The sequence below is a fragment of the Aulonocara sp. 'chitande type north' Nkhata Bay genome, linkage group LG1 (assembly GCF_057382095.1).
Source record: "Aulonocara sp. 'chitande type north' Nkhata Bay isolate Kocher_YH1m ecotype deep benthic linkage group LG1, A_spYH_male_GT1.1, whole genome shotgun sequence".
Lineage (NCBI taxonomy): Eukaryota > Metazoa > Chordata > Actinopteri > Cichliformes > Cichlidae > Aulonocara > Aulonocara sp. 'chitande type north' Nkhata Bay.
Genome location: NC_141344.1, coordinates 38,313,988 through 38,336,688, shown reverse-complemented (window position 1 = coordinate 38,336,688; position 22,701 = coordinate 38,313,988). Strand labels below are relative to the sequence as shown.

General features: G+C 40.0%; 1 protein-coding gene across 1 annotated transcript; it reads left to right on the top strand.

Annotated features, from left to right (window-relative positions):
- Positions 1–12,350: 12,350 nt before the first annotated feature.
- On the top strand, positions 12,351–13,324 carry LOC147339518 (uncharacterized). Its single transcript, XM_086299722.1, has 2 exons — positions 12,351–12,506; positions 12,803–13,324. The coding sequence occupies exons 1-2, from the start codon at positions 12,351–12,353 to the stop codon at positions 13,322–13,324; spliced, it is 678 nt and encodes a 225-aa protein (XP_086155848.1).
- Positions 13,325–22,701: the final 9,377 nt, after the last annotated feature.

Here is a 22,701-nt window from a genome sequence, read left to right as displayed (position 1 = left end):
CCAGAACTTGACAACGTAAGACACAGACATGAAACACATGAAGAGCAGGGGAGACTTAACATGGGTTGGAAACACAAGGGGGAACTAATACCGTATTTTCACGACCATAAGACGCACTGTACTAAAAGGCGCAGTCTCAGTTATGTGTGCCATTACTGTATTTAACACACACATAAGGCGCACTGGATCATAGGGCGCATACAAGTACCGTATGCGTATTTAAAAATAAAGCGGGAGCAAACCTGAGTTCGGTACCTTACTCACATTTCTATTACTGGTAATCGTCATCATCAACAACACACAAGCAAAATAAAGCAGGAGCAAAACAAAGTTTGGTACTCACATTTTTATCATCAATCAAACCCATCGAAGTCCTCATCCTCTGTGTCTGAATTGAACAGCTGCGCTAAATCTCCATCAAACATTCCAGGTTCACTTTCTTCACTGTCAGAGTCACTTTCCGTGCCGTGCGGCTCCTCGGAAATGATGCCGGCTTTTGCGAAAGCTCGAACAACAGTGCCAGCAGACATGTTAGCCCAAGCATCTACAATCCATTGGCAAATTGTGGCGTAACTCGCCCGGCGCTGCCTTCCACTCTTGGTGAAACTGGTCTCCATCGGTCATCCATCGCTCCCAGGCCGCTCGCAGCCTTACTTTGAACGGGCGGTTCACACCGATGCCCAGCGGTTGGAGTTCCTTTGTCAGGCCTCCCGGAATGACAGCAAGCTCACAGTTCATTTGTTTCACTAGTTTTTTCACATCGGCTGTGAGATGGGCACGCATAGAGTCACAGATTAAGAGTGATGGTGATGCGTGGAAAAAACCACCTGGTCTCCTTACATACACCTCCCTCAGCCAGTCTTTCATCATTTCCTCATCCATCCAGCCCTTTTCATTTGCCTTAATGATGATTCCTGCTGGAAACTTCTCTTTAGGCAAAGTCTTTCGCTTAAAAATCACCATAGGCGGCAGTTTCTGTCCATTAGCATGGCAGCCAAGCACAACAGTAAAAGAAGACTTTTCATACCCCGTTGTGCGTATCGCTACCGTGCTGGTCCCCAGCTTCTCCACAGTGTGACTCACCGGGATGTCAAAAGTGAGCGGGACCTCGTCCATGTTTGTGATGTGGCTGGGCTGGATGTTTTTGTCGCCGATGTGTTTGCTGCAGTAGGAGCGGAAGATGGCCAGCTTTTCCTTATAATCCGCTGGAAGTTGCTGCGCTACCGTAGTCCCGGTCCTGATGGAAAAATGGCACCGTTTCATAAAAAGTGAAAGTGAAACTGATTTTAGCCAAATGGTGACCGTCAAAACGCTTCTCCCGCTCGTTCTTTGCTCGATGATCCACCGCTTGAGTCTTTCCTCCAACTCGGCCACACTTCACCCTTTAGCGTTCTCATGGTGTTCTCTACTACGTCCTCATTACAACACACAGGGCGCACTGCGCTATAGGGCGCGCCGTACTTTTTGAAGAAAATCTAAGACTTTTAAGTGCGCCTTATGGTCGTGAAAATACGGTAAGCAAATGAACATAGGAGACCTAATGAGCTTAAACATACTATAAACATCAAAATGAACTAAAACTCAAAACACTGGGTCATAAGACCCAGGATCGTGACAAGATGCTTGTATGTGTCCGGGGCTGTTGATGGGTCTGTATGCAATGATGGGCGTAGCTGCGGGAAGTTTATTGTTTTTTTTGTTGATGAGTGAGTATAGGGGTGGGATTTAATAAGTTTTCTTCGTCCCACTCCTTTTTCAGGCAATTTTTGTTTTTTGTTTTGTGCATTTTATGTTCAATATAGGTATTTGTTGTGCCTGAAAATGAACAAAAAAATGAATGAATGAAATGAATGAATATTCTTGTTTTCTGCACTGGATGTGACAGCATACCAGCCAGTGGCCAATACTTGTGAAAATATCCTTCCTATACCAGTTCATGCAGTGTACACTACTTTCAAATCAGACACGGATTTTGCAATAAGGAATTCACCAGGATTTGGAAGAGCATGATGTGTTTTCTCAAGGATTGTTGACATGATGAGGATTTGGGTGTTTCTTTTTTCTATTTTGCATATGCATTTTTTATTTTCTTGTTTTTTTGTTAATGTTGTTAACCCCGCATCAGAGTACACCCTGGACAGCAGTCTGTACAGGGTGTACTCTGCCTCTCGTCCCGCAGTAGCTGAATAGGCGCCAGCCCCCCAGCAACCCAGATAAAGATAAGCAGAAGAGAATGGATGGAATAATTTTGTTTCAGTTTATACATGTGAGGCATTTTTTGTTTTTTGATTGTAGTTAATTTTTTTTCCTGCTTATATACAATACAATACAATTTTATTTATATAGCACATTTAAAAACAAGGTCTATGCCAAAGTGCTTCACAGAAACCAAATAAGAGCAATAATAAATACAAGTAAATAAAATAATAAAATAATATAAGTACAAATAGAATATACTAACAGGTGGGAGACATAACTAACCAATAATACCAGGCATAGTACGAGTCGAAAGGCTAAAGGTTAAAACATAAAAACATTAATAAAAGCAAAAAAGATAAGTTATAGTACAGTTAAAAATGCATGGTCTAGGAGGCAGGGAAGGCAAGGCTAAATAAATAAGTTTTTAATCGACATTTAAAAGATTGAATTGAATCAGACGCGCAGATAGCTTGAGGAAGATTATTCCAGAGGTAGGGTGCAACAGAGGCGAATGCGCGGTCACCTCTGGTCTTAAGGCAGGATCTAGGTCGCACCAGGAGCATTTGGCCTGCTGATGTAAGTGCTCTCCTAGGGGTATAAAAGCTGAGGGGATCCTTAAGATAGCTGGGTGCTGTGTTATTTACGATTTTAAAAGTGAGCAATAAAATTTTAAAAACAATCCAATGTTTAATGGGGAGCCAGTGCAGGAGAGAACTGGAGTAATAGACTCAAACCTACCAGTTCTAGTTAAGACAGCGGTCCCCAACCTTTTTTGCACCACAGACCGGTTTATGCGCGACAATATTTTCACGGACCAGCTTTTAAGGTGTCGCAGATAAATACAACAAAATAAAACTAGTACCGGTAACGAAAAAAAGAAAATTTATTCATAACACACGTGAAAAGACCCAGGAAAACCGAGTAAACGATAACAAAATAACGCTGAAAACCGATAAAAACCCTGAAAACTATACATTTCACACCTGAGCCTCAACTCTCGCGGCCCGGTACCAAACGACTCACGGACCGGTACTGGTCCGAGGCCCGGGGGTTGGGGACCACTGAGTTAAGAGATGCGCAGCAGCGTTTTGAACGAGCTGCAGTTTGTGAACAAGGGCAGAATGGAGACCAGTATGAAGGGAATTACAGTAATCTAATCTTGATATAACAAAGACATGGATATGTTTTTCCAGGTCCTTACGTGGTATGTAGGGCTATGTAGGAAACCAGATTTAACTACAGAGGACACATGTTTGTCCAGCTTGAAGGAACTGTCCAAGACAACACCCAAGTTCCTTGCAGTATCAGAAAGGGAGTCAGCAAAGGGCCCAAATATATCAATTAGTTCAGCCCGCAGGATGGGAGTATCAAAGATTACAATTTCTGTCTTCTTATCATTTAAAATGAGGGAATTGCTCAGTAGCCAGTTTTTAACTTCACTCATATAATCAAAGAAGTGTTGCAACGACGATGTGACATCCTCAGCCAGTTCAAAATAGATTTGAATGTCATCCGCGTAAAAATGAAAGGAAATATTGTATTTATGAAAGATTCGGCCCACGGGTAACAAGGATAAAGAGAACAGCAAAGGACCCAGCACAGACCCCTGGGGGACACCAGAGGTGACAGGGGCAATGGAGGACAGAAAGGGACCTTTCTGATAGATAGGATTTAAACCAGCTAAGGGCACTGACAGACGCTCAAACCTCATTAAAGAACATTATGGTCCACCAAATCAAAAGCAGAGGACAAATCAAGCAAAACTAAGACCACCTGAGTCAGCAATTGAGAGAAGGTCATTAAAGACTCTCAGTAATGCAGTTTCCGTGCTATGGAGTGGCTTAAACCCAGACTGAAATTTTTCCCCTATATTATTTGCATCCAAATAAGTTTGGAGTTGGGAGTGAACAATCTTCTCTAGAACTTTAGACAGAAATATATGTCATGTTTTGTCTCTGATATGACCCATAGTAACATTAGATTATTTAGCACCCTTGCAGTGAGCAAAATGATATGCCACAATCTCATTATTATATAGAATTCAGTTTTCTCAAATGCTTCCTGTGTTCAACTATTCCACACAATGTGAATTTTCAAATGAGAGGAGCAAAGCTTCATTTCAGTGTCCCATTTGAACATTTATGCTTTACACAGAAATTCGTATTAATATCATTTAATTTTTAGCTTAACTCACAGGTTTAAAAAAATGTTTCTGTTAGGTTTTGGTAAAGTTTTGAAAAGTATTACAGTATCTCCAACACTGCCAGCAAAGTTGTCTATAAACGTGACAGACATTGGTTTGGTCAAACCTGGTTATGTTACAGGTTGAAATATGAACATTATATCACACTATATGACATTACAATCTTATCAAATTATTATATTTTATCAACGTATAACATATAACAACAACAACAATAATAATAATAATAATAATAATAATAATAATAATAATAATAAACATAACCTGGTTTGCAGGGAGTGTTTTAAGGATTTTGTTTGCATATTTTACTATACTACTTGATAACACAGGCTCATTGTAGATTATTTGGGGGTTTTTTTCCCTTTCCTTTGTTTTTTTAAGCCTAGCCCCATTACTACAGAATATTATTTCCTTCGTCTGGGTGCTGGAAATACACAAGTAAAGTGTTCTGTGTTCCTACTTTTTATGCACTTTGTGTTTTTAAAAAAAGAGTCTAAAGAGTTTAAAATGTATAACATATTTTATTTAATGAACGAATCATAATTCCTGTTTATTAACAGATAAATTAGTACATCATACAATCATATGTAACATATACTGTAACATTTTGTACTATGCCAATTATGGTTTGTCATGAAAGAAAAGTGTAGTCTAAACACTTTATTTGTCTACTTTTATGATTTCAATGGCACAAGTGAATATGAAGATAAAACCAGTCTTTTTACCTTACCTTTACCTAAATAATAGCCTTTCAGTATCATGATATTTCACAATTTTTAGTGTCTGGCACTCAAATACATTTTTTAATTAACACAAACAAATTTACTAATAACTTAACTGAAGCATGTGGCATGCTGTCAAAAAAACTTCTAATCTGTGATTTCCATCGTCACTCAAGGGGTCGATCTGCCTCACAGCCGTCAACTGCTGGTGATGGTAAGAACGATGTCTGAAGTGCACTTGACTGAGCGGTCTGTGATGCTGAGGAAGCTGCAACATTCCAACAGTCCACAGCTGCAGCAGGGAGTTATTTTCCATTGTCCTTAAGCTGTGATGGTTCCACTGATTTACAAATTCATCCACAGATCTGTTCATTCTTGGAAGATATACATGATGAAGAGCCGTAATATGACATGGGTCAGTGCTATCTAAAATCCCAACATTTTCCATAAAGAGGAAAAGGTCTTTGAAGTATGCTGACACAACTCTGTTTAGTTCAACCCAAAATCTTTCAATTCTTTGATTTTGCACACTTCATCCAACCATAAAGCTTCCTCTGTTTGGAACTTGGCTTTTGTGTTGTTAACATGTTTAATGTTATGTATTTTCTTCTATTTGATCTCAAAAAGCTCCTAAAACAGTCAGTGATCACTGTTGACCTCCCTCGGCTTTTATTACCACTACTCATTTATTTAAGCACAGTTTTTAAAACCTTAGGATGTAACTACAGCCCAGCCCATGCAGCAGTATATGAATAACTAACCTCGTATTGTGGATGGATTATCTCAGTTGTTCTCCTGGCTGAAGTTTGGTCCTATTACAGCATCCTGCCATGCGATTACATTTGTTCCTGACCACCGAGAACACTCACGTTAACTTTTATCGAGTGGAAAAAAAGTTAGCTTGTTTATATTATGCTAACATAGCTGTGTCGCTAGCGGTCACATAGCACATCATTATATACCAGCTAGCCAAACTTCAGCAACCCTACAAACGTCACTGCTGTTTAGTTTTCTGTCTTCATTTATGTTGGAAGTGATAACAGAGCTGTACGTTCTAATTTGTTTCCAAAACTCCGCAGTCAGGACATGCTATATTGTATTTAGATAGAAGCTAGCGAGCTAACTTCCTGCTAACTTCTAACTCCGTTAAATGTCATAAATTCCGTTTTCATGGATGCCTGGATGTTAAACTCAATTGTTACACCTGGTAGAGCAGAACGCTGATCATTTTATTAAAGATGAAAGACTTAAGACAGTGTTTTAACTCTCAGTAATGCCATAGTGATCATTTGATATATGGACCTGCAGCGGAGTTTAGGCCCAGACACGGCTAGTGACGTCAGACTTAACGACTGGATATGCCTGGAATAAGAAGAAATATATTATTATGATGACACTAGATGTACATTAAAATAAAGGTCTATGACTTTGACATTGTACTTCTGTCATGTAACCTATTTCTGGAGATAAACAATATTTCAACCCAGACATACAACATTGTTTATTAAAACACAAACAAAATATTATATTACTGCCATGCAGGAAGTAATAATTAACATTAATCAAATTTAAAAAGTGAAAAAAGGCATACCACACTTGATTTGAGACAGTGACATTGTAGACCCTCCGCTGAATTGCTCTCCGTCCTCTCAGCTCTTCCCACTGGATCAACTATTCTTAAACGTTCTCGCACTCGCCACCATTGAAATCTGAAATCGAGCTTCTGCTCGAAGTGTTAGCTCAGTTGACATCTCCATCAGTGATTGATAAATTCCCTCAAGAAGCGTGCGTAATCTTCTCCCAGACACGTTTTGTTGAACATTATTCATGAGCACTAGAAATGTTGCAGTAATGAAAAGGTGACGTAGTATAAATTCCAAATTATTTCTACTATTTGCAGTTTGAACAGCTGTCGCAAAACAGTTGTCAAGCTCTATAAAACTATAGTACTGAAATAGTTCAGCTGATGCCATTTTGTAAAGGCAGAGAATTAAAAAAAAACTCATCTCTAAACATGAGGTTCATACATTCTATATATTCAGACTTTGATTGTGCATTTCATTATATATATATATATATATATATATATATATATATATATATATATATATATATATGATTTCTCTCAGATTTCATAAGCAGCTTTCAGTCAGATGGTAATGATTATCTGCTTACCTAAGCTGATAGCCAGTGTTTACAACCTTCGCAAAATCCTCAGGGAAATATCTTCAGAGCAGACAGCTGTTGCACCAATTCATAGTTGGCTGTGTCTGTTTTGTTCTTATCAGAACATTATATCTACAATGGTTTCATGACATGTGCAGCTACCCAGTAGGTCAAAATGATACAATTATTGGAAAGTGCATCTGCATTACAGGCTCTCTGCTCTCTCTTTTTGATCTCGGCTTTTCAGTCCCTCTGCCTTTCTCTTTGGCTTTTTTTTGTCGTCGTTTGTTCAGTCTAGTCTCTGAACCTGCTCAATTTATCTAAAACCTTTCATCTTGTAAAGGAGTTACTGGCTTATGTCCTTCCACTTCAAAAGATTCCACTACAACGACTTTGGCCTGGACTCTAAGAAGTTGCTATCTGTAAATATGACAATTCACATTTATAAAGTGCTAGTCATTTAGGACTGCATCAAGTGTTAGCTCAAGGTCACTCATTCCGATATTTGCAGAAATGTGACTTAGGTGGCACAACAGACAAAATAAGAAAAAAACAAGGGAAAAAACACTCAAACCTATCTGTAAAGTTTAAAGCATGAAGTGGGCCTGTATGGATGAATCTGTCTAGTTAAACATGCAGATTAAAATGGTAAAAGGAACAAAATGATCTTTTTTATAGCTCTTTGCTAATCTTGTCAGGGTCCCTGGGTCATTGGCCCAGAGTGTTTTGTCTTTACTTTTATAGTCTCCTGTCTGGTGTGCATCATGTTCAGTTTTGCTTGTCCTGTCTCTCCTTCTAGATCGTTTCCAGCTGTGCTTCCCAGGTGTATCCTCTTAGCCACAGTTCCCTCATGTGGTTTGTTCCCTCATTTGCCCTTGTGTGTATTTATGTCTGCGTCTCCCTCTGTCCTACGTCGTGACAGAGAGTTTATTTTGCGTACAAGTCTGCATTTCGGTTCCTCAATCATTCTCCTTTCACATTGTCACATGACAAATCTTACTGATCACTCAAAGCTTTTTCTATCCTCCACCTGTGTTGAAATCTGTGTGGGAGGATACGCTTGTACAGTTACTAAGAAGGCAACAGAAGATTACAATTTTTAAAAAAAAAGGTAAATATGAGCATTTTACTGGCTGAGAACATGATGTCATTACACTTAAGATGAAGTATTTCAAGCATCCCCCTGTTTTGATGATTATGGCTTACAGCTCACTCAATGAGAGTTCAGGTACCTTTCATCATTAGAATCTTGCCTAAGATTAATCAAATAAGGAGTCACAATATAGAACTGCCTAACTTTTTAAAAGTATGTTAATTTAAATATTTAAGAAACCTTGGGATCCTTTTTCATGAATAACTGTATCAATGCGGCATAACATGGAGGAGATTAGCTCTGCTGGGGTGTTATTGAAGCCCAGGTTTGCTTTGATAGTGGCCTGCACATAAATTATGGGATTTCTTTCAGGGACGCCTCCTGGCCAGACCTTCACAGTACAACACCGTCACCAAACAATTTGATCGAAGTCTTGGCACTGTGGCTAAGTGCTGAGTCCTGCTGGAAAAGGAAATGAGCTTCTCAATAAAGCTTGGCAGCAGATGGATGCGAGAGATGCTCTAAAATCCCTTGGTTGACAGATGTGTTGACTTTGAACTTGATAAAACACAGTGGACTAAGAGCCACCACTGCAAGCATATTACATGGCACCCAAGTCGTCACAGAGTCTATTCTACAATTCTTGATAATCCTTCATGCCTGTTGTCCGTGCACCATCTGCTACCACATTTCCTCTTCCTGTCAATTTCCCATTAATATGCTTCCATATCGCGTGTGGCTCTCTGAGCAGTGACCTTCTGTGGTGTAGCTTCCTTGTCGAGCATGGATGGTCATCATATGGAAATCTGACAAGTCAGTAGTCTTCCCAATGATTCAGGCCTGAATTAGAGATACAGTATATATGTAGTCTAAATTTTCATGTTTGTGGTTTTTCTAATAGACTCAAACTCTGATTCAGTACATTTATTTACAATATAACATCTGTGTCAATGATTAACAGAAGCTCCAAGCAGCGTGATCCAAAACCTCTCAGTCATGAAGAGGCCCCACTTAAACAGATCATTAATCCTCCTCATCAGATTACTCACTCTCAGGTTTACTCAAACCACAAGTCCAGATATCCTGCACAGAAGTGAGCAGAAGGTAAGCTGCTCTCGCTCACAGAAAAGGGAGAAAAATTCCACTGACTCTTCATTGCTAACAATCCAGCATCAAACAGACGGCTTCATCCAGCTTAAGTAGGGGGACAGCTGATCATCGGCTTAGCAACAGGTGAGGTAATCAGCTCAGATGCACAGCAGCTGGAGGAAGACCCTCCTCTAAAATACAGGCTGTGGTTTGTGCACAAACAACACAGATGGATAGAGAGAGAGGGAGGAGCGAGTTGGACTGGAGGGCCATCACATAAATAGTAATTTATTCAAACTCAAAATGAAATATTTGAGATTCTGGGTTTCTGATTCTGATGAGCCATTGTCAAAATTAAAGCATAAAAGGCTTAAAATGTTCCACTTTACACATAATGAATATTGAATACATGTCAGTTTACCTTTCTTTTAATTAAATTATGAAAAAATGAACTTTTTCACAGTTTTCAAATATTTTGAAATGCACTGGTACGTGAACCTTGGAAAGTCTTGGAAAAGGTACACATAGGTACACATAGGTACCTTAAGGTGCAGTAGACGTGGGGGGGGATTCCCATAGAGCTGGGAATGCACATAAAGAAGGGAAATAATACCAGTGTCTTAGATGACACCCAACTTTGATGCAAAAGCCACGATTCCCAATGTGCCCAAGTTGACTCGCACACTTATACAGTTTAGCCCAAACCAAATGTTGCGAATGACCATTCAGCTATAATGTGACACAGAGCTTCTCTCATGATCAAAAAGCAGAATGCATGTGTGCTTTAATGGTCCCGTTTCAATCTCAGGCTTAACTGCGGACTGGCAATTATGGCAATTATAAGACATTTAGATGCTGATGTGTAATGGATCTGTGCAGACATCCTATTATATCCATGCCTTTGTCTCATCTATCAGCAGACAGCTGGGAAAGAACTGACTTGTAAATTATGCTTTTTTTTAAAATACCTTTTTTTCTTTTTATTTCTTTTTCCACCTTTTTTGAGAACATAATTATTGTCTTTGTATTTGCTTTGCACATCATGTTTTTCTTTCACTTTAATCAAGATAAAATCTTTTTTGTACAAAGTTCTGAGTTTTTAATCTGCAAACCTTTTCTTCACTGATGTAAAAGTGTGTTGGCTGAGCCATTGTGTTGTCTGCATTGATACCAAAGCAAATGATCCCAATTGATTGACCTTGCACTTTCGTCAATTTGCTATTCGTTTAGAGACCAAAGGTTGGTCTGGGCCTTTGATAATTTGGTTCCTCTTGAAGTAATTATGATTTTTTTTTCTCCTTTATTAGCTCCGTGCACTGCTGGTGTCTGATGTGTCCCAGTGATTGATGATGAAATACAGATACCTTAAACAAAGAAAAGTACACCAACTCCCCTGATATCTCTGCATCTTTAGTATGCTGACCATTGTTGATCATACTTGCATTACACAGCCAGAGCATTAATTACAACCAGTGTTGGGACTAACGCGTTATTAAGTATATATATGGCGATGCCCTCGAAAACGTTTGTTTTGCTAGCCCTCTACAAAAACAAATTACTACTAAACACATATGCAGCTCATCTGCAGTCCTGAATTTCTGAGTCCCGAGTACAAAGGAAAGCACCACGACTGCAGTTTCCGTGTTGGGCGTAAAAAGGGCACGTGTCACTGTGACGTAAGCTACAATCATGGCGGCAGTCGAAGATGGTCCGGGCATGGGTTTTCTCTCCTGGAAATATTCACATTATTTCTCCTTTCTGGTGGTAAAAGACAAAACTCTTTCGACATCAAAGACTAGCAATTCTAATCTGATGAAACATCTTCAGAAACAGCATGCATCTACCAACTTAGTTGAAAAAGAACCCGAAGGCAACGTCGGTGACTCTAGCTCCGTTGACGCTATTCCAGCAAAACAACGAAAGCTTGATTTCGGACAGCCTGCTGCACAGTCCATTACCCAGCCCCAGCTACACAGGCTGATTGCCAGGTATGTTGTGGAAGACATGAAACCCATCTCAACGGTTGAGTCCCATGCTTTCAGACAACTGATTAGTCATATACCTGTGCGAGGGAGAGCTGGGAAGGCACCATCCAGAAAGACATTTTCCAGTTTTCCTAGACCAAGAATATGCCAAAAATACACTTGACATGGTAGAATACATCTCCACAACAGCAGACATTTGGACTGTGCATAATAAAAGTTTTCTTGGTGTGACCGCGCATTGGATAAATGCACAAAACATGAAATGTGAGAAAGCAGCGCTGGCATGCAGGCGATTTATGGGTCGACATACGTATGACAGTATTGCATCTGAGCTGGACAACATTAACTCATCTCATGGCCTATCGTTTAAAATCACATCAACTGTAACGGATAATGGCTCCAATTTTGTCAAGGCTTTTAAAGTGTACCAGCCACCACCTGAGTCAGATGACTCTGAATCTGAGGAGGATGAGGTGACTTTTGTTTCGATTGGGAATGTGCTGCAGAATGGTGCTGGTGATGCTGATGATGCAATTTCTTTATCGCCACATCAGAGATGTGCATCGCACACAATGAATCTTATCTCTTGCACTGATGTGGAGAAGTGGCTATTGTCTGAAGCTGCAACAAAAACCATCTACAGAAGTGCCACCACAAAATGTGCAGGGCTGTGGAACAAGGCCAGTCGTTCCACAGTGGCTGCTGAGATTGTGGAAGACATTATTGCAAAGAAGCTACTAGTACCTTCCACAACAAGGTGGAACTCGTTCTATTATGCTCTGGGGAGAATTTCAAAGATACCTGTGGTGGAGCTGAACACAATCTCATCCACATTACAGTTGAAATGTTTCAATGAGAGGGAGCACCAGTGTATCAGAAAGTACTGTGCAGTCATGAAACCACTTACTGTGGCACTGGACATTCTTCAAGGAGAAGACCATTGTTTTTATGGCACACTCCTACCCACACTGGAATCGCTGATGACCAAGACTCTGGCTATAAAAAATGGTCTGCAAATTCTTGTTGGGCTACCAGATACAGTTGTCCAGGTAAGAGATGATATTTTCATTTGTGTTTATCTTTAATGAAATGTTTTACTCAATTGCTTTTTATATTGTGCTGTGCTGTTCACATGCAAGTGAATGCTGTTACAGTTACAGATACTTAACCCCAATAAATAAATAAAATAAATACAACGTAGTAAAATACACACTATTTACAAATTAAAATACATTCTATATAAAACTACAGCATGCTGTTAATATTTAATTAATTTAATGTTGAAACAATGCATACTTTCTCATGCAAAAATGTTTTTTGCACTTTTACTGTGTCATTATTACAGGCAGTCAAAACAAGGTTTGCACATGTCCTTGGAAGTGAAGATGCTTTGCTGGCTGCTGTGACACTACCAAAATTTAAGCTTCGTTGGCTACATGACCAGGCGCGGAAGGACCTCGCAAAGGCACGTCTGCTGGTAGAGTGTCGAAAACTTCTCCCTGAGCAAGATCAGCTACAACCAGGTACCAGCGCCACCAACACAACACAGCACGCGGGTTCTAGCAAAGAGGATGAGTTCTTCTCCTTTGAAGAGAATGAGGACATATATGCCACTGCTGAAGGTGAGGTAGCCGAGTACCTCAAATCAGGAGCAACAGGGTTAGACTCTCTGAATCATTTCCCAATGATAAAGAAACTCTCTCTTAAACTTAATGCAGCTACTCCTTCAAGTGCCCCAGTTGAAAGGCTTTTCAGCCTGGGAAACCTGATTCTCACTCCAAAGAGGAACAAGTTGTCTGATCATAAGTTTGAGAAGCTTCTCCTCTTGAGGTACAATCGTTGGTTTGATGGAACCAGAGTTGAGTAGTGCTCATATGATGATGATGTGTTGCCTTCAGTGGTGCTCTACAAGGTAAAGTAGGGTTATTTCCAAGTGAAACTTGGGCTTCTGAAGCACTTAAAATACCATTATATTTTATTTATCTACATGGCCTGTATGGAGGCAATATTCTTTTGGTTTGACTGTTTATGAAGCTGAAAATAGTTATTATTTATTTTATTTCTGTTTGTGGGGCTGAACATACTACATACTTGTAATTAATTTTATTTCTCTTCTCTTTCTCTGAAAATACTTTTATTACTGAACATGAGGTCTCCAGTTGGTGCAATTCAGCAGTTAAGTTTACAAAGTTAAGTTCAGTTAACTTTACAAAGAATGGACAAACCTCACCGTATTTATGTTAAATCATTTTTTGCACTACATGTTTTTGCACTTTGATACCTACTTTGATACCTACAGGTCCTAAATTGTCTGAGGTACGGTTTAATGTTGGCACTACTAAAAGCATACTTTCTGTCCATTTAAATGGCAAAAATAAATATCTTTCAAAAGTTTCAACACACTGTATGTTGTGTTTTGTGATCCACTGCTTCTTCCTAGTGATACTACGTACAATGATTATACACTGCTGTAACAACCCCAGAAGGATGAGTTTGCATTTGTAGAGGGTTGAAACAATAGAAATAGATTAAAACACACAGATAAAAAAGTGACACATAAAACAAACTTTGTTAATTTCTAATTTACAGTGGGGCAAAAAAGTATTTAGTCAGCCACCGATTGTGCAAGTTCCCCCACCTAAAATGATGACAGAGGTCAGTAATTTGCACCAGAGGTACACTTCAACTGTGAGAGACAGAATGTGAAAAAAAAAAATCCATGAATCCACATGGTAGGATTTGTAAAGAATTTATTCGTAAATCAGGGTGGAAAATAAGTATTTGGTCAATAACAAAAATACAACTCAATACTTTGTAACATAACCTTTGTTGGCAATAACAGAGGTCAAACGTTTACTATAGGTCTTTACCAGGTTTGCACACACAGTAGCTGGTATTTTGGCCCATCCCTCCATGCAGATCTTCTCGAGAGCAGTGATGTTTTGGGGCTGTCACCGAGCAACACGGACTTTCAACTCCCGCCACAGATTTTCTATGGGGTTGAGGTCTGGAGACTGGCTAGGCCACTCCAGGACTTTCAAATGCTTCTTATGGAGCCACTCCTTTGTTGCCCGGGCGGTGTGTTTTGGATCATTGTCATGTTGGAAGACCCAGCCTCGTTTCATCTTCAAAGTTCTCACTGATGGAAGGAGGTTTTGGCTCAAAATCTCACCATACATGGCCCCATTCATTCTGTCCTTAACATGGATCAGTCGTCCTGTCCCCTTGGCAGAAAAACAGCCCCATAGCATGATGTTTCCACCCCCATGCTTCACAGTAGGTATGGTGTTCTTGGGATGCAACTCAGTATTCTTCTTCCTCCAAACACGACGAGTTGAGTTTATAATAATAATAATAATGGATACTTTATTGATCCCCATGGGGAAATTACTTGTTTTTCTCTGCATTTGACCCATTCACTCAGTGAAGCAGTGGGCAGCCCACTAAACAGGCGCCCGGGGAGCAAAAAGTTCTACTTTTAGTTCTACTACCAAAAAGTTCTACTTTGGTTTCATCTGACCACATGACATTCTCCCAATCCTCTGCTGTATCATCCATGTGCTCTCTGGCAAACTTCAGACGGGCCTGGACATGCACTGGCTTCAGCAACGGAACACGTCTGGCACTGCGGGATTTGATTCCCTGCCGTTGTAGTGTGTTACTGATGGTGACCTTTGTTACTTTGGTCCCAGCTCTCTGCAGGTCATTCACCAGGTCCCCCCGTGTGGTTCTGGGATCTTTGCTCACCGTTCTCATGATCATTTTGACCCCACGGGATGAGATCTTGCGTGGAGCCCCAGATCGAGGGAGATTATCAGTGGTCTTGTATGTCTTCCATTTTCTGATGATTGCTCCCACAGTTGATTTTTTCACACCAAGCTGCTTGCCTATTGTAGATTCACTCTTCCCAGTCTGGTGCAGGTCTACAATACTTTTCCTGGTGTCCTTCAAAAGCTCTTTGGTCTTGGCCATGGCGGAGTTTGGAGTCTGACTGTTTGAGGCTGTGGACAGGTGTCTTTTATACAGATGATGAGTTCAAACAGGTGCCATTCATACAGGTAACGAGTGGGGGACAGAAAAGCTTCTTACAGAAGACGTTACAGGTCTGTGAGAGCCAGAGATTTTCCTTGTTTGAGGTGACCAAATACTTATTTTCCACCCTGATTTACGAATAAATTCTTTACAAATCCTACCATGTGGATTCATGGATTTTTTTTCACATTCTGTCTCTCACAGTTGAAGTGTACCTCTGGTGCAAATTACTGACCTCTGTCATCATTTTAAGTGGGGGAACTTGCACAATCGGTGGCTGACTAAATACTTTTTTGCCCCACTGTAGTTTAATTCATTTCATCATTAACTTGCACTCGCACTACTACACTGCCATTTTAACCATTTTAGGTTCAGGCCATTAGGTGGCACAGTGTACTTGTGGCAGGCTAGTGCTAACATGTAAGCAAGCTAGAAGACTGGCATCCTTGCTGGGTATCCAGTTAGGGAAGCAACACATTAATAAGAGAATTCTGGGTAAAACCAAAGTTACTTTCCCTAGTAACTAGTTACTTTGAAAGTAACGAGTAACTTGAAGTAACTGAGTTACTTTTGATAGGACTAACTAGTAATGTAACTAAGTTACTAATTTAAAGTAACTTACCCAACACTGATTACAACAGACCCTGTGGAGCAAGCAATTAAGTTGAAAGTCTTTAAATGAAATTCTGTTAGTGTCTGTTCAGTTCAGCCAATAACTGGAGAAAATGTTTAATTTCGGAGGCTGATGATGGAGCAAAAAGCGAAAAAAAAAAAAGGTTAGATGTTCATTTAATAATGTCCTACTGGCCTAATGGACTGCTCTGCTTCCATTCCTAGCTACATATTTTATTCATGGACTTTACTCAAGTAAATTAGCATGATGCACAATTCAAAATAATCTTTATTTAGCTTATACTGCACCTGGATGCAACCTCTCCGTCCAGTTCATCCTCTGTGTGAAACAAGCTGTTTTAGCTTCCTTTAATGCTTCCCTTTAATATAAGAGTCTGCTCATTGTTCCTTTTAAATGAAAGGTACGAACAGCAGGTGAATTGGTCTTCTGTGCTCACAGTATAAGGTGTGAGCCTGAGAGGACCATGTAGAACTTTGGCATCATACAGAGCCAAAGGAAAAACCTTAAGCCTGAGCTTTTCTCTCGCAGTGAATAACATGATAGAAAATAAGCAAAATGGGAATTTTATGCTTCTTCTGACCTCTGAACTAAAAAAAGAGCCATGCACTTTAATCTAAGACTTTTATCTAAGAAATTTTATATTTGGGTTGTGAGTGGGTGGAGAGGGATTACTCTTTATATAAACTGAACTTTTCTTTCACCAGATCAACCTCTCTGACTTTTAGCGCTGCATCTCGAGAAGCTACAGTGAAAACAACAACAGTGTTGTTGCAAACCTATGCCAACAGAGATGACACTGAGTGGTGAGGGGGTGAAAACTACTGTTAAATAAATAAACATTAATTTAAGTAAATAAAAGCTGAATAAACTGGATCCAGAGTACTATATATATATATATATATATATATATATATATATATATATATATATATATATATATATATATATATATATATATATATGTACAAATATACCTATGTGTGAGAACTACTTACCTGATAGCTGACATCAGAATAAAGGTGTGAAGCTGCAGCCATGCACTGGCTGCTGTTTGCAATTAGAAACTCTTGCTGTGAAGTGCATCTGTCAAGAAATTACAGGCACGGTTTGCTGCTTTTCAAGTAATGGTGCAGCTGCTGTGAGGGGTTGATAAAGAGGAGCAGCTACACCACTGTGTGAAAACATCATGCTTAACCCGACTGTCATTCACTGCATCGTTCACAAGTTAGAACATGTGGATGCTGCAGAACAGTGCTGAATTTTTGCACATTTATTTATCCTCTTAGAGTCCAGGATATCTAAAGGGTGTAGGACTCCCAGTACAGAGACTGGCAAATGTGGGAGGGATGAAGAAGGCATCTCATTGGCCCAAACATTATTCTGGAGCAGGAAAACAGGCCACATCATCCAACATCCTTTTTTTTTTCCTTTGGTTTATTGGGATGAAGGAAGATTAGTTTATTTATTTATTTTAATTGAAGTGGCAATAGGACATTGCAGGACTTGTGTGATTGTGCTTAACTGTAAACTCTCCATCGTCTGATTGCTGCAGCTCTAATGGCTTTCCACGAAGGCCTAACTCAACGCTACGAATCACAAAAGGAACTCAATGGTGTTTGTCGGAGTTGTGAAATGGGAGTCAACACAGTCGGAGGAGAAATCACGCGCCTGGTAAAAAGAGGATGATTGCTTCTGTTTGGGTCCTCAAGACTTCTCATCAGTGTCGTCTGATCCACATGAAAACAATTGACTCACTGGGGAAGAGTGAGAAAACAAAACAGCTAATGAGGGATTAAATGGAAGAAACACGGCTTTCTCACGAGAGACGACATGCGTCAGTGGGGCTGTGTTTTCTTCTTTTAAGATTAACAGGAAATAAATTTGCAGTTTTTTAAATGTGACTTATTAGATACAAAGACGTGTTAAAAACAAAAAAAAGAGTTGGATTACTTGAAAGCTTGAATTGTTGTGTACTTAAGTCCCTGAGGACAGTGACAGAGGAAAACGAGGAGGAGGATTCGGGGGGCGCTGATTGACACGGCTCCCCGCTGATGCCGGGGTCAAGTCAAGCTCATCGTTGTGTTTGTGTCTCCCCCTCTTCATTAAAAATCCATTACACTTGTGCTAATGGAGGCTTAATGAGGACAAGCTTGGTGGATCGTCCTTCATATGTGGCTCAAGGGAAACTAATCACTGCCTGATTCCCCCAATTGGGCTTTTTGGCAGGATGGGAAGAAAAAAGGCAGACGGAGCAGATTCACAGATGCTTGTTCTGGTGATTGGCAGCGCCCTCGCTCGTGGCGGTCTGTCTGAAGACGAGAGGTTCAAAAGGTTGGATCAGCACTGCCTGTTCAAGGTGAAATGCACCCACCTTGGAACCTTGATTTTTTTTAAAGAAGGTTCTTCTCTCTCACAGGCTTCGTATTTTCTTTTATGTGGATAAATGAGCTCATTTGGTGTATTAACATGCACACATGCAGCTGAGATGCTTCGACCTTTCAAGCAATAACATGCTGACTACAAGCATAATAAAATCAGCTCGCAAAAAGTTCAGCAGCTCCTCGACTCACTCCCCACTTTGAGAATCCTTAAAGAAATGAGCTTTGTGATGATTTCTGCCTCCCACTGCTGATTCCCAGACCCTGTCCCATGAAATTTTGTGAAATGAGCACTATGGCTGGAAATGCAAATAACCTGCTGCTTCCACCAAAAGTGAGAGAAATCCATTTCCACACAGTGGGAACGTTCAGGTGGAGGAGACGCAGCTGGAAAAGAGGAGGCAGATGCAGGAAAAGGGAAAGAATCATGTAAAGGAATCAGCAGAGACGCCTGTGTTCTGTCCTCAAAGCCAAAAAAGGAACAAAACTTCCCACGACGAATGTGACTGGAAACGTAATTATTAAGCGGTGATAATGTTTACGATGATGGGCAAATCCAGCCATCGGATTAGCACGGTGAAATAAAAATTACAATATGTTTATAGTCTGAGAATACGTAACTTCATCTGAAATGAATAATTAGGGGAGAAAGAAAGGACACTGCTTTTCACCCAAACATGTCAGGTAAGAGCCGATCAGCAGTGTCTTCTTCAACATGATATCTTAAATCTTATTGGCAGCACTGAGGAAAAGCTGCAAGCTGTGACTCAAGGTTACCTCCACCTTTACCGGGACACTCCATCGCTGTGACAGCCGGGCTTGGCAAATGGACTTTGAGTTAAGACTGGAATAATTTTCTGCTGTGACGCGTGCTGGTGATGCCAAAGATGAGAGCATGGTTACAGGAAAATTGATGAATACAATTTATCAATAATGTTATTTATTAATACGGTACCCCAAACATAAAGGGCAGCTTTTAAATTTGAACATTTTAAATCATTTAATGATGTCATATACATTATGTACTGTCACAGTTTTTAGTATAATGTCAGTGAGAGTAGATATCCTGAGCAAGGAGGAGGGAAGAGAAGGAAACCACTTACATGTCCTGTTTCCTTCTCTAGCAGAATCCTGTTATGTCTACATTGTCTAAGCTTTGCTAAAATTCTGCAAACAAAAGAATCACCAAGATTTGCTTTATTATCATCACCCATCTTCTTCGCTTATCCCGTTCATGGTTGCATGGAGGCTGGAGGCCTTCCCAGCTGTCTGTCGCAGGGCCAACATAGAGGCACAGACAGCCATTTATGCCTATGGCCAAATTAGAATGATCAATGAATCTAACTCCACTAATTGCATGTCTTTGGACTGTAGTAGGAAGCCAGAGATGATCCACATAAACATGAGTAGAACATGGAAACTCTACGTAGAGAGACCAGATGGTGGATTCAGACACACGATCTTTATGCTGTCAGGCAGCAGTGCTAACCAGCCCAGAGTCATCACATAATCATTCATTTTCTTATACAGTTTTCAAAAGTATTTGGATTTATTGTTGTCTGTATTTGAGGCTTTACTGTTAAAATAAACTGCTGACTAATGATAATGATAATTTAAAATATTTACAGGCTTCTTCATTTATTCATAAATGAATAGAGAGTGTAAATACAGACAGGACATCCGAATAGCTTCACATCATAAAAAACCTTTTCACACCGTAAAAAATGACAAGAACACACACAGATGGTGCAAGTGAAGATCAAGCTGGTGCCACAGATGGCTCCAGTCCCATTTGCACGATTTGTAACAGACACTTTACAGTTTGACCTTTGTGTGGTTTACATGCATGTTAGACTTGTCTTTTTTCTTTTAGTCTTTTCTCTTATTTATCTGTTTCTTACAATTCTTACAATCATATCTGTTATTAACCTCTGTCTCTCTTCCACAGCATGTCTTTTATCCTGTCTTCCTTCTCTCACCCCAACCGGTTGCAGCAGATAGCCCCGCCCCTCCCTGAGCCTGGTTCTGTCGGAGGTTTCTTCCTGTTAAAAGGGAGTTTTTCCTTCCCACTGTCGCCAAAGTGCTTGCTCATAGGCGGTCATATGATTGTTGGGTTTTTCTCTGTATCTATGAAGCGCCTTGAGACGACTTTTGTTGTGATTTGGCACTATATAATTAAAATTGAATTGAATTCTATTTATTTTTTTATATTTATGAACATGTGTTCAAGTTGTGTATCATTTATTTAACTCTGTCAGTGGGTTCTAAGCTGCGAGTATAACTGGAGCAAGGACTGCTCAAACCGCTTTCAGTAGAGGTTTTGAGATGCGTGTTTTTTCTGCCTTAAATGTGAAAGCGCTGCTGCACATACAGGGAGTGCAGAATTATTAGGCAAGTTGTATTTTTGAGGAATAAGTTTATTATTGAACAACAACCATGTTCTCAATGAACCCAAAAAACTCATTAATATCAAAGCTGAATGTTTTTGGAAGTAGTTTTTAGTTTGTTTTTAGTTTTAGCTATTTTAGGGGGATATCTGTGTGTGCAGGTGACTATTACTGTGCATAATTATTAGGCAACTTAACAAAAAACAAATATATACCCATTTCAATTATATATTTTTACCAGTGAAATCAATATAACATCTCCACATTCACAAATATACATTTCTGACATTCAAAAACAAAACAAAAACAAATCAGCGACCAATATAGCCACCTTTCTTTGCAAGGACACTCAAAAGCCTGCCATCCATGGATTCTGTCAGTGTTTTGATCTGTTCACCATCAACATTGCGTGCATCAGCAACCACAGCCTCCCAGACACTGTTCAGAGAGGTGTACTGTTTTCCCTCCTTGTAAATCTCACATTTGATGATGGACCACAGGTTCTCAATGGGGTTCAGATCAGGTGAACAAGGTGGCCATGTCATTAGTTTTTCTTCTTTTATACCCTTTCTTGCTAGCCATGCTGTGGAGTACTTGGACGCGTGTGATGGAGCATTGTCCTGCATGAAAATCATGTTTTTCTTGAAGGATGCAGTCTTCTTCCTGTACCACTGCTTGAAGAAGGTGTCTTCCAGAAACTGGCAGTAGGACTGGGAGTTGAGCTTGACTCCATCCTCAACCCGAAAAGGCCCCACAAGCTCATCTTTGATGATACCAGCCCAAACCAGTACTCCACCTCCACCTTGCTGGCGTCTGAGTCGGACTGGAGCTCTCTGCCCTTTACCAATCCAGCCACGGGCCCATCCATCTGGCCCATCAAGACTCACTCTCATTTCATCAGTCCATAAAACCTTAGAAAAACCAGTCTTGAGATATTTCTTGGCCCAGTCTTGACGTTTCAGCTTGTGTGTCTTGTTCAGTGGTGGTCGTCTTTCAGCCTTTCTTACCTTGGCCATGTCTCTGAGTATTGCACACCTTGTGCTTTTGGGCACTCCAGTGATGTTGCAGCTCTGAAATATGGCCAAACTGGTGGCAAGTGGCATCTTGGCAGCTGCACGCTTGACTTTTCTCAGTTCATGGGCAGTTATTTTGCGCCTTGGTTTTTCCACACGCTTCTTGCGACCTTGTTGACTATTTTGAATGAAACGCTTGATTGTTCGATGATCACGCTTTAGAAGCTTTGCAATTTTGAGACTGCTGCATCCCTCTGCAAGATATCTCACTATTTTTGACTTTTCTGAGCCTGTCAAGTCCTTCTTTTGACCCATTTTGCCAAAGGAAAGGAAGTTGCCTAATAATTATGCACACCTGATATAGGGTGTTGATGTCATTAGACCACACCCCTTCTCATTACAGAGATGCACATCACCTAATATGCTTAATTGGTAGTAGGCTTTCGAGCCTATACAGCTTGGAGTAAGACAACATGCATGAAGAGGATGATGTGGACAAAATACTCATTTGCCTAATAATTCTGCACTCCTTGTAAACTATTACTATTACAACTATTAGGATCAAATCCTTTAAGAAGTAACATCAATTTTCAATGCATAATTCTGTCCAGCTTACAACTAAGAGCAGAATGTGTGCAAACCTAAGCTTAACCTACATTAACACTGAGAAATGCACTAAAATTGTCAATAATAATAATCACATTTTCATGTCTGCTGTGTATATTTATCTCCCAGACTGAAATTATAGCAAAAGGTGTCAGTTATGTAGTGCTGCTGGTATCATTACCCGATCATTGTTA

What these genes read in the sequence shown, in the direction of transcription:
- LOC147339518 (XM_086299722.1), top strand. Translation starts at nt 12,351, where the DNA reads ATGAAACCACTTACTGTGGCACTGGACATTCTTCAAGGAGAAGACCAT. An exon ending in TACCAGATACAGTTGTCCAG is followed by an intron (nt 12,507 to 12,802) that starts GTAAGAGATGAT and finishes TCATTATTACAG; the next exon opens with GCAGTCAAAACAAGGTTTGC.